The 13337-nt window shown below is 35.9% G+C and overlaps 2 protein-coding genes across 8 annotated transcripts in view; one reads left to right on the top strand and one right to left on the bottom strand.

The window, feature by feature from the left end:
- LOC142349863 (proteasome subunit alpha type-6-like) overlaps positions 1–13337 on the top strand; it is a 237184-nt gene that overhangs the window by 82526 nt on the left and 141321 nt on the right. The gene's annotated exons all lie outside the window — the stretch shown is intronic.
- The window catches only part of LOC142349819 (segment polarity protein dishevelled homolog DVL-3-like), a 91139-nt gene continuing 87873 nt past the window's right edge, over positions 10072–13337 (bottom strand). For 4 of the 6 annotated variants that reach the window (XM_075401609.1, XM_075401603.1, XM_075401604.1 and 1 more), the window contains one exon: positions 10072–11882. In XM_075401609.1, the coding sequence (XP_075257724.1) occupies positions 11572–11882 (311 nt within the window). In that variant the 3' untranslated portion in view covers positions 10072–11571. The remainder of the gene's footprint in view (positions 11883–13337) is intronic. The other 2 variants (XM_075401606.1, XM_075401608.1) reach the window with 1 other exon arrangement.

The following is a 13337-nucleotide window of genomic DNA, read 5'->3' as shown; positions in this document are numbered from 1 at the left end:
ATTCCCCCTTTTAACATTTTTCCACATTAAAAAATTAGTAAAAAGTTCCTTACCGGTCAATGTCCAACTTCAAAAACATGCATTCATGAAATCAATCCGTAAAATTTAAACACTAAAAATCTACTAGTCAAGATCTCTCCGACCACGGTTAAGTGTTGAAAAATTATCTTCAAAACTTCTTATTCTCACGTTTAGCTCTGGTATATCGATTGGATGCATAGATCTCGATAAGTTCAATGAATAGTTTATCAACAGTTAAAAGATGATATTTTGAACTCCTGAAATAGACCGTATTAGGGATTTGAATTGGTAGTATTAAGCAAACGACTCAGGTGACCATACCCAATTATTCAATCAATACCTTTGCTGTCCGAAAATATTTTCTTAAATGTAATCTGTTCTTTCATACTCAAAAAACACCAGCATAGCGATCAACAGGTCAATTCTCTCTTCTCTGTGCTTTCGTTCAAGCTGTAGAAAAAATCACAATGTTTATGTAGCTGAACTTCAGTATTCGTTACCTAAATAAATTTTGAGCCTAATTCCGCAAGATTGCGTAGAAAGCGGCAATATTATGCTCAAATAAAAAATTGCAAAATTTCGTATTAACAGCAGTAGTGATGCAGCAGATATAAGGAGAGATACGGTTTTGGAAAAAAAATCGGCAAAATGCTGAAAATTATATAATGTTGATTTGACACACAAATAAAAACAATATGAGTTTCTAGACCTCGAAAAGAAACAAGATGAAATAGATGGGACGGAACATAGAGCTGATGACGTTAAAACTAAGCCTAAAGGAAAAACGTCCGATTCAATCTAGATTTAAAACTGATTTTTCTTAACAACGCAAAGAATTTTGCTAAAACAACAGATATCCTTATCTCCAGCCTCATGATTTACTGAAACATGTTCACAAACCTGCTATGAAACAGAGTGCATCTCAATTGATGAATAAATAGCAAAAGGGTATATCAAAAGTGATTAAAAAACGAGCAGGTCTTGGTTTTGTCGTGAGGAGTTGAAAACAATCAAAACTGGAGAAGGAGTTCATCCACAAAAATGTCAAATGCGATTACTTGAAATTAACCAAAACCAAAAAAAACTTTGAAACTTTTACTTTAGGGTTTGTCAGCCTCAACGGAAACGGAAACAAAACGACAGCTAAAGGGTCTATAGCATTCCATTGTCATCGGCAAAACCCTAAGTTAGAAACCAACTTGAATCATATTGATCATTGGTATCAGGATTTTGAACACAACAGAACAAAATTTGTAAGATTTAAAAACCTTTATAATTTCTTACTGCATATCAAAAGAAAAACAAGATAGACGTTGTTTAAAATTACCTTGAATTTAAAATTTCACGTAATAAACTACAACCAATGTCAATGATACTGTTTAAATGAATTTCAGACACATCGCTGAAATATCTGAAAACTAATTTGACCTCATTTTGTATAGTTTTAAGCATAAACTGAATCATATTTTTTGTTGAAAAACAAAACTTCAAACTTCAATATCAGCTGAAATTTTTAACGGAACAGATAGAGCTAATGCACTGTGAATTGTTTTTTGAAAAATATATGATAATATCAACGAGGAATAGCAAACTTATTAAGGATAACAAAGGTGAAACAAAAATTACAACCAAAAAAAATGGACATACAACAAAAATGAAAAGAGAGGGGCCATAAACTGCGACTGCATCAAAATTACGTTCAACAACAGAAAATTGAAGTTCAGAAAATTCCTTCATCAAAGTCGTCAACATATGCCTTTTAACACTCCAAGAGCACTTTTAACACCCGAAGGAGACCAAAAAAAAACAGAGCAGTATATTTTTGTGAAACAAAAGCGCGTTTTTTACAGCTAATTGGAAAACTCTATCAGTCAAAATAGGCACACGAGAAGACCTAATTTTAAACCAAATTTGAATTTTAAGTTCCAGTTGGGAAGTAACGAAAGGAAAACTTCGCCAACAATTGGTTTTTTAAACCACAATTTTAGCACCTACGAAGACTCTCCTGATACTGATACTGGCATCTCCTCATGCTTATGTCGGAGATCTGGTTTTGTTGAGAGCTTTTTGTCTAATTTTTCTGGTTTCTTTCCGCTAGCCATCGTCGTTAGGTAATTAGGCGTTCTCTTTCCAAAGAAGGCCTTTTTCATAATGACCAACAGAAAAATTTGTAGTCAACTTAGAATTGGGAGAGCGTTTTCATCAATTGTAGACTTAGCCATCTTTGATGAAGCTATACCGTAGTTCTCATTTTTGATCTATCGTTGAACAATCGTGAAAAGCTCATTATCCAGATGAGAATTGATTTGTTTTTTGAAAGCTGAATTCTGTTCGTCTGCAATGACGCTCATCTTACCGGCACCACTCCAACCCCGAGGAAATTCTACAAACCAAGGCGTATTTTGCGGGCCTTTAGTTACCTTACTGTAATGAATCAGTTCCAAATTATTGATGCCGATGATTATTGAGACTTTATTGTCGTCAAAATATGGGAACCAAAATGTTCTTGAGCTGTTCAAATTTCTTTCAAAGCTTGTTCAGCTCAATAGTGTTGACAGGTTTCATATTCAAATCGGGAACTGCTAAGAATTCAAATACAAGGCTTTGTGTCCTATTAGACATATAAAGTTTAAAATTCAATGACACTGGAGAACAATCTATCGCTTTTGTTGTGTGGTATTCACTAGTAGGCGTCTTGCCAAAGTTTCGATATAAAACCATTACTCTGAGCTGCGGATTTGAGGACAGGCTTTGACAGCTGCCCTTGTCGAGATAACCATTTGTATCAATCATTTTCATCCCGTTAGACAGTTGAACAGGTAGGAAAGCAACTTGACCTGTGCCATGCAATTGAACCGATTTAACTGTCGGCGAGTGTCGTTTGCTTGATTTTTTGGAACAGATCTTTCATGAAGTTTTTTGTGGTGCTTTTTGCCAAAGTTTTAAGAGCGACAAACATTTATTGATGTGCATTGTTGTACATGGTGAAGTTCAAAACAGTTGAAACGCAGTTTCAATTTTCTCACATGTTCTCGTCTCTCGAGTGGAGACAGATCTGGAAAATGGGAACATTTGTTAAAATACTGACAACTAACGTTGTTCTGACAAACGGCAAGTTTCCCAGAGCTCGGTTGAAAGCTATTTGATGAGTTTGTCCGTTGATCCTGGCGTGATCTATTCGACGAACGACTGAATTCGGTTTGACGATTGAAATGCTTCCAAAGGTTGTTACAGGTCTTTGAATTATTGCTTGAAGGATGACCTAATGCAGAAGGGGTGGCTAGATCTCTGCAGACTTTTACGTAAATTGAAAGCCACTCCGAAAGCTCTTTCAGAGACAGTTGAAGCGAAATTTTTTCAAAACGTGATTTTTCCATTCCAAGCGGACTGATGTTGGAAGGTTGATTAACATCTGTCATGGAATGTATGTCATGATTGAATCCAATTTTTTGGAATGTGTCTACAAAGGAATCTTTTCCGTTACTGCCCCCCGTACGTTATGCGCCTGCCAGTTATAGTATAGAGCACGTGCCAGTACATAGGAAGCCATTACTGAAATTTATGACACACGCGTAGGCGGGTGCAAAAACTATGCGGCCACTAAGCTGGGGAGCAAAAATGGAAAAAATCCCTGCTAAGGTTAGGATGAAAACAGGAAACTGCGTAAAACTGTCTGGGGTTGTCATGTTAGGGCGTCTAAAAAAGGCCAGTTTTTACAGGAGGGCATTGACAATCCTGTTCCGATTAACAAAATGTTTCTCAAGGCGTGCTAAAGCAGGTGGGTACAGACTGCCATTGCAGCCGTAGCCGTCAAACAGGGCGTTTACTTCTTCAATCAGAAGTGATTGCAAGTGATTAATTTTTTCAGCAGAGGACATTGGGGAACGATCATTTGTTGCTTAAAATACACTGACTTTAGTGGACACCAAGTTAATGGATCTGCATCAAATCTTGTTGTTTTTAGCTTTGGAACTGTTTTCTGAAAATAAGTGGACATTGAGGTAAGAGTCTGTCCATACCAACTGTCGGAAGCGTAAAGAACAGTTTCGAAGTTCCGAGTTAAGGATTCAAAGAAAAAGTTTTGGCCAACTGATGATTAACATGAAATGAAGGAAAAGCGCCATCGATTGTTGCGGAAGGGCTATTGAAACCACTAAGCACAACTCTAGGCAAGGCATTGATAATGGTGCTGGCACTTGATACGTCAGATGTGCTGGTGAGTCGTTGAACCAGTTGTTGAACCAGTTGAACCGCCGGCAAAATTCGGCTGTTCTTCCATTATGCTACTGGGTGCAGCCTTGTTAGGAAATGATTCACTGTAAAAGCCGTACTCAGCGGGTGCTGAGAAAATTTTGGCCGATAAAGATTGGTCAGGTTGAGTTTGATATCTGCTGTTGACGAAAGTCACCCGTGGCATCTCATTGGTTTGGCTGCTTTGTTGTGAGGACAGATGTGCCCTTTTGTATTTTTTGTGTGCAGAAGTAGTCTTCCCTATCTTGAGTTTGAGTCTGCTTGATTGCGAGCATAGTGCTTCAGTGTCAGATAATGGTGCTTTGTCTAAAACTTCTTGAATTGTAAAGTCGTACTTTTCCTGAAGTTCCTTGATTTCAAGGAAAGTCTTCCAACTGCTTCTGATGCCTCTCCGCAGTCAATGCCCGATGTAACAAATTTGATTTTACTTTTGTTCTACTTTAATCTGGTCAGACGTTTTAAGTGGGGATATTCAGAGATCGACTCGTGACTTTCGTGTTGTCTTCTCAGTACTGTGTCCGCGAATTTGACACCATTTTTGTTGTTTTTTCATGTAGATTTTCCTCTTCTAGTGAAAACCATTGAAGTTAACCTGTTTTACAAAGACAGCTTTGTTCTTCGAAGCGCTATTAATCTTTTTAATTAATTGCTGGAACTTGCGAAACATACCTGAAAAACCAAGCTGAATGCCTTAAACCTACTAAATACCTACCTTGAACCAACCCCCAACTTACCCGTTACCTAATCAATAACCTACCGGATACCACTGAAAACTTGATAACGCCAGGGAAACCTACCTGATTACCTAAAACTACCTGATTACGCTTTCAACGGCAACTCTAAACACCATTTGCATAAAACGTAGTTCAGTGCAAATCCGCAGTACAAATCCGAACTGCAATATTGAAGACGCTTTTGAGAAAGTCGTTGTTACGCTCATTCTGTAAACCAGTGGACGGTGACGAAAGCGCTTGGTTGGAAAGATAGGAAAACGCAAGAAGGGAAAAGTGTGGAATCCGGATATCCGGAAAAAGTTCTCAGGTCGCGAGAAAAGGTTGAGTAATCATACTGGCGAAAGAGACAATGAAAAGTAAATTGTGATAATGAAATAATAAGGTCCCAGTTAAAAAAAGCTTCTGATGGAATGGATGTTCTTCCGTGTTTTGGTTTGGTCTTTTCGAAATTTTCCTTCTCTGCCCTTTTTACGGGTAAAAATCTTAGGAAATTTTAGGTCCTTTGTCTTTTACGGTGGCCTTTTACCTTTGTTTTTTACGTCAGAATGTCGCATTGACCACCTTAAGATTATTCAGGAAAAAATGCTAATTTGAATTAGTAAAAGGTACTAGCGTTTAAGATAAGTAAATCAGTCCTCAGGTTTATATAGTTTTTGAGATCAACTTCGACTGCTTTTCTTTGATACTTTTTGATTAGTCACTTCATTCCCTTAACCTTTTGACAAGATTTCGGGCGAAGATCCATAATAGTGCATAGGTGATCTCTAATGAATCGGGCATCAATGGTGTATTGATGATAAGCCTGTTTTTTACCATCAGTCAAAAAGTTTTCTCATTTGTTCCAAATTTTCGTACAGTAGAAGATGAATTTAACATTTAAATTGGTGGGCAAAAATTTTCATAGTCATGAAAATTAGATAGACAAGTAATTCGATAGCCTAATTCATTAAGTCTGAGAGCCAGTGCTTTGCATTTTTACTACTCGCTGCGAAATGCACTGAGAGTATAAATTATGATACAATTGAAGCAGTGATTGACAAACACCAGCAATCCATCCTTAAAACGGCGACTTTTTGTTCCGACCCTCTTGAGCGGGGAGGAACTATATACTCAAATGGGTTTTTTTTTGTTCCGTGAATTTTCGCCGCTCGATATATTCATCGTAGAGAGTTGAGACTGGTATCATTAGAAAGCTCGTCCAGCGTAGAATATGGAATTAAAAAGATTTTTTTTAATTTTCGTTTTCTACAGGGAGTTATCGAGGTTTAAACTTCTGAGAAAAGAAGAGTGAATTCACGTTAATTTTATTCACATTTTCCGGAATTTTTGACTAAATTTTCGTCAATTTTGCTAAAATTTGTTATAATTTTAAGAATAGTGTCGTTGATTTTATTTTTGAAGACGAACAAGCATTGTTGATTGTTTTGATTTAATTTTTTGGTCAAAAATCTGGATAAACATTTCAAAATTTAGCCTTTTTCATCAAAAACAGCACGAAATAAGCTACTTTAGTCCACTTTGATTGAATTTGCCGACAGTACATCCCCAAACAACACTCATACAATCTTTTTAGACTCAGAGGGGGGCTATTTCTACTTGAGAGTCCGCTGAGAGTGCACTGTAGTTAAAACTTTGCCGTTTTTTGCTCACTTTACTCGTTGATTATCAAAAATGCAGAAATTATTTTGAGTTTTCAACTAACAAATTATCTATATCTACAACATTCGAAAAATCAATTGTTCCTAAAGGACAATAAGTATTAGCAGGGCTAGTTTTGGGCCATTCTTGGACTGTTACAATCCAAAAAAAATCGGGTAGTAATCAGTCGGTCTTTTTTTTCAAAAAAAAAAGACTTCTTTTGAATAATAAAGAACAGAACATATCAAAACAAAGCTCAGGAGTGATAGGTCCAACCAATTCGCTTGCTAAGCAGCTCCAAGCTAATGCATTTAGTTTTTAAACTGAAAAAATATGGTCGTTTCTTTTTTAAAATATAATTGACTTTTCAATTAATAATGGCTTAATTAACTTTTCCTCTATTTTTTTCTTAATTTGTTCAACTTCCAGCTTAGTGTCAGCAAAGAAAGACTGCTTTTTCTTTCTACTGATTTAACATTTATTCTCGGTTGCAGTTTTAAGCCTGAAGTTAATGTTTTCTGGTTTTGATACTACAAGATTTCAGATTTTTGTTTGTTTTGATATTTGCCAGTTTTTCACGTTTTCTAATTTTGTCACATTATCACATTATTGACCGTTCTCATGTCACCTTATTAGCATTCAGAATAAAACACAATTGAACCTATTAAAATCCCGAATAATATACATCATAGTTTTAACGGCCTCGACGCCTCTTTCTTGAAGAAATCAAATGAATTTTTTTAATTTTGTCTCTAACTGTCATTTAGACTTTGTCGTTTCGGTCGTATGAAAATTCCTGTTTAGTGATAGCTTTCATTGGCTTTTCATGGGAGAATAGAAGAACCTTTATTCTTATATTAGTAGATAGCTGATGGCTTTCATGACTTTGAAAACAATCGTTTATCAAAATTAAAAAAAAAACTTTTTAACTTCGCAATTTTGTTCTTTATATGTTTCTTTTTGTTACCTAGTCTCGTTAGTTAATTACAGGTCAAATATGACATTATGGGTGTCAAAGGAATACAAAGGATTGGTGTCCCAAAATCTTTGTTTTAAAGAATTTGTTATGACCTTACTGGCTTCGACACCGGTTTTTCACAAAAAGTAAATTAATTTGATTTTTGTTATATTTAACGTTCTTTTTGTAGATGCATGAAATTTTCTGGATAATTACAGGTCTCGAGGGCTTCCTTTTCAAGAATAAACGACTCTATTTAAATAGCTCTTTTTGTAATTAATGCCTTTCATGACATTGAATGTTATTTTGTTTTGAAAAAAAAAAGTTAAAAGTATTACATACTTTAGCACTTCGCTTTTTTGTCTACTTGTTACCTAGTCTTACTAATGAATGGCCACGTACTAAATTATAGCTGTTTGAAGAAGGCGCAACCAAATATATTTTGAGTGCCAAAATTTGGCTTGACGGTTTTGACAGCGTTTTCTGGCAAGTTTCAATTGAAATTTTGTTTGTTCTTTGTTGTTCTTTTTAGCCGCTTTAAAAAATGAATAAGGTTAGGTCCTAATGCCCTTCTATAGAAGTAGTAGTAATCGTAAATTTGTGGTAATATTACTTGATTCCTTATGGTATTTATTACTTTGAAGTTAACTGTTTCAAAAAAATAAGTTAATTTTTTTACTTTACTGTTTTTGTTCTTTTTTGTATAATTGTTACCAAACCTTTTTATGGACTGGTCGCATATGTTTTCTGGTGATTTATAAGTTATTTTTGTTAAGTTTTAGGTTTATCTGACGGTATGTTGACTTTGTTATTAAATTTAGTTTTTAAGAGGGACATAAATTTCTTGATGTAATTAATGTTTGTTGTTGTTGTTGTTTGATTTTGCTGTTCTTGACTCGCTTTCTTAATATTGACATATTACAGCAATCTAATGCATCAATTTTTACTCCACTGAGTTATTTGCTTTGGAGGCTATCTTATCGTTCATACAGAATTTTTTGAAAAAGACTTGGGCTTTTTTGGGATTCGCAATAGTTTTTGGGTTTTTCTATCTGTTCCTCATTTGGTAGACAATTATGCCAAAATTGTGGATGGGCGGGGTCGGAACCTTATGTGCCATCGCACATTACCGAGCCGCCTTGTTAAAACTATATACACATCAGCAAATTCTGAAGATAATCTTAGCCGTACAAATCCCGGCATGTGGTCCCGAAAAATTGAACGCAAAATATAAAAATCCCTTTATAAATGGCTAAAACTTTACCGTCAAACAGATCATTTAAGATTGAAATTTGAAAGCAGTCGGGAATGGAAAAAGATCATGTTTTCAAGATTATGCAGAAATCGATTCTAAAGCAAGAAATACCGATAACTTCTAAACAACACAACAAAGTTTAAGAATAAACTAAATTTACTTCCTAAAGAAACTTCCTTGAGCTACTCTAAGTAAGTACTGACCTTTTCACCTTTAATTCCTGACTTCCCAGGAATATTCTGTGCACTTACTACCAAGAAAAACGCTAACGACAACTGACTTAATGCCGAACGGAATTTATAACTTTTCAAAGGCTTAATTTCATTTGTGCAATATTGCTACAGATCTTTCAAAGAAAATCGAGCACCATTACGATGCATTTTCCTAGGACTGAATTTAAAAAGAATTTTAAAAGCAGCTTTAAAAAACACCTTAATAACACCTTATATCGCTGTGCATTAAAGATTTAAAACTATTTCATTGTTATCGGAGTGCATTGCCAGGCTCCTCTAGACTTGAGCAGCGATTGTGTAATTTAAGGAATTTAGCCATTCATTTTGAATGGTTTTGTATTTTTTTGCCTTCAATACCAATTCGGTGACTTAAATTTCATTCATTCTAGGGGTAGATGTTTAACAAACTATTTGAAGAAATAGACAACAGGTATTCCAAACGTTGTGCCTTATGATAGAAAATAGGCCTTTAAACGGTAAATTCTACTTGCAAAATATGCCCACTAAGTAGGCGACTTGACATTTTTTGTTTCTACTTCACTGGTCTCAGGCTGGACAAAACATGTCTAACAGTGTTCGATTTTTCCAAGTTCGAAATTTTATAGTTCCTGAGAAACAAGCAAAAAATTACAACTTTTTAAAATATCTTCACGCTGCGAAAAAAATTAGTCACTGAGTTTTGAGATGGTTGCAACAAGCCCACTCGGAGGCAATCTAGCGGTAAATTACGCAGAAAATTGTGGTAGGCGGTGGAGAGCAGCGCTTTCACAACTTATTTTGTCTCTTTTCCACTATCATATGACATAAGCACAAAAAATCTGGTCATCTATGGTTTTAATGACAAAAATAAACCTCATCATGTTGACAATATGGGCTTCGCTCCATCGCTTTTGTTTCTCGGCTTTTCACCATAACTCCATTTCCAGTCGTATCTTTCTTTAAATCTGTCTTAATTCTCGTGCCTTTTCATTGATTAACAGATAACGGGTGAAAAATTTCAATTGCTAGTCTATGAAATAAATACAAAATTATTTTATAATTAAGTCTATAAGAGTTATTTCTGCATGCACTTGGAGAGCACCGTTGGGTTTGAGTCCAGACGTTAGTTGGTTGCAAAGTAGAAGAACCAACGCCAGTGGTAAAGGACCAACAAGACCAACGATAATAGACAAAATAGAGAGTAAAATTATCATATTAAAATGCACTTTGCAAGCATAGCAGAGCAGAGCAAGATTAAAACACAATCAACAGCAACTGAACAACTGAAGAAACCTAATTGATCGGAGGCGGATAGTAGTAATAGCAATAGTAGTAATAAAATAGCAGATTTGAATTAATTCGTCACAACACAACAATAGAAGACAACTGCATTGGGTTCGGGGTCCTTTGCTTTGCTTAGTTAACAGAAACACTATTAGATGGATATAAATTTATTAATTAGCACTTTTAGTTTTAAAAATTCCTTCACGTCCACTAGGGCAAGGTGTCGCGTCGTGTCTAGGTAGCATACATATAAGTGACGACTCCTTAATTAGGGGAGGTTGGTGGGGGAGGGGGGTTAATGTGCTAGAGGATGTGCGATACACAAGTTAAGGGGTCTAGGTTGATGTGGAAAACTGCTAGGAGTCGATAACAGTGATGGGCTTCGATGCAGCTTTTTTTTGGGGGGGGGGGAGGGGGGGGGGGTGTAAGTGCACGGAGGGGTCTGGGAGGGGGGTTAAAAAGGAGTATGCGAGAAAATTACGTACAAAGAGCACTGAAATAGTACGAAAGAAGGTGGGTTTTTTACAAGAATAAAGTGGAAAAATAGAGTATGAACACTATAGTGTTAATAAAGAGACTTTTACTGAAATAAACAAACTAACAAACAAACAAACAAAGTACCCTGCATTGTTCATTGAGCAGTCTGCGCGATTGGCCTACTGATAGTTGAGTAGTGAGCTACGCTTCATACAGCACAGCAGAAACACAAATTAAACCCACAGACGAACAGAAACAGATAGAAAGAGAAACGGATAGAATAGAAATATAGCGTAAATAGAGGGGGGCGATAGGAGAGATGATTGTATATTGATAACCCTCACAGTCAACTTTGTTCTCATACAATAACAATACATCATTGTATTTTTGGGCGCTTACGGGTGGACCTAAACATGACTATATAGAGCACATGAGAAAGGGGGAAAAGGGGGGTCTTTCTCAACTAATCGTCATCAAATTTGGACTCATTACTAGCTTTGTATCGGAGATCCAATTACATCACAGCGAGATTGATTTACAATTCATTACAAATTAAGTCTTTACTAAATAATAAAATATGGCATCTGAAAATGATAACTGAAAAAAAAACAATTTCTGCTCTAGGCCTGACAGCGTAGATGTGGTAACTTGACATCTGTACGAACAATAAATGTCTAAATTGTACTTCGCAATACTTCGCAATTGATTGGGTTCTCAAGCAATATTTGTCGAGTAACGATACTACATCGCATCGACAAAATATTCAGAATTGGCTGCATTAGCAGAGGCGGATGCTGAAGAAATTGAGACAGGAACTTGAGAGTTGTGAAGGGAGGAAAGGACAGGTGGAAGAGTTGGGAGAGGGGGTTGCTGCTGATTGGACAGTGAGGAACAGGAGGAGGGGGGAGCCATGCGCTGGGAGGCACTGCAGTCCAGGTCACTGAGGGAGTCAGAAAGACCTCCACTGCACAGGGAAGACTGCATTTTGCTGTTCCTGTCACCCCCTCCTCCTCCCCCTCTCGCTCCACTGCGATTGGATGAATTACTGCTCCCTAAATATACCAGAAATGTACAACTGTTAAGTCCTCAAAAGACGACCAGTCTCATTAATTCATCAAAATTCCTCGCTGGTTTTAGATTTTCCTAAAAGCGTACGAAAAAATCTCAAAGTTGTTAAAACAGCAATCTAGTTGATTCACAGAAATAAGCTCTCAATAATTAGATCTGATTGCCGTATACGTTTTGAATAATCAGCATGCAAATAGCATATGAGAAAAGTAAATAAGTCGAAGATGATTTGGCACCTTCAACGATGCCATTGGCAAGAACAGTGAATGGAAACTAAAGACCACTCAATTTAATTAGTGCTGCCAAAAATCTGATGAAAAAAATGGTTTATTCCTCAATATCATGTTAGTAAATAGCGTTTCGTTTCAGTCAGCAACAAAATACATCACACAACATCACACACTCATTAGCTGGTCACAAGCATCAGTTTCAGAAGCTTGTCTTTTAAGACAACACAAGTCAGTAAAAATACCCGGCAGATTGCCGGAAAATAGCCGCCGTTGATTCCATAACTCTAATCGGATTGAAAGAAAAAATATCAACAAAAATTGATTTTTGTGCGATTTATTTTGATGTCATTTCGTAGTTGAACATACTCCTGTCTCTCAGATTCTAAAACATCCAAATAATTTTGCAACAAAAATTTTAACACAGCCTGCAAATTGCAGGAAAAAAGCCGCCGTTTACCCACTTGACGCAAATTGGGATTGAAAAACAGAAAAAAAATAAGAGATAAAAATCGACAGAATTTTTCTAGGTGTCAAAGCGATCTTACTTGGTGTGTAAATTCTGCATATTCGATTAATTTCTAAAATTACACTAAAGTCAGCTGCTAAACTGCAGGCTATTAAGCATAATACTAAAGCCAACCCTCAATCGCTTTAATGAACTTTGATAAACTAATACATTATGAATTAATAGCCAGGCTTTATGTTTATCCCGTTTTTTTGTTTTGCTCTTTTGACTTTGACCGTATTCACTACATTACCTAATTCGATACAAAGCATTTAAAATCCATTCAGTTGAAACAGTGAATTAAGTAAGTCAGAACTCAAGCCTGAAAGTCCAGAAATATGTAAAACGAAAAACGTCATCAAAAGGTAAAGCGAATTCAAAAAAGGAGAGCGCCTAAATAATAGCTCTTGAGAGACTGACGGCGGCTATTAAAAATTGCAATCAGGAATTTTTTTCTGAATTTCAAAGACCTAACACCAAAAACCGATTCACAAATCAAAAGAACAACATAAAAATCCCTGATAATGCATAAAGAGACTTTCCACCAATTAAAACCAAAATACAGACAAAAAAACTAAGAAAAAACGTATAAAAATCCTTAAGTTATAAAGAGTAACTCAATGCATGAATTATGACAAAAATGCGATATGCACTGATTTTTGAAAAAAAAGTGCGCTTAAAGATCCAAAAGAATGAAGAAAACA

This window comes from Convolutriloba macropyga, chromosome 11 (genome assembly GCF_964194025.1).
Source record: "Convolutriloba macropyga chromosome 11, txConMacr16.3, whole genome shotgun sequence".
In the NCBI taxonomy this organism is placed as follows: Eukaryota; Metazoa; Xenacoelomorpha; order Acoela; family Convolutidae; genus Convolutriloba; species Convolutriloba macropyga.
The sequence above is the reverse complement of the archived record's forward strand: the minus strand, read 5'-3'. Positions and strand labels throughout refer to the sequence as shown.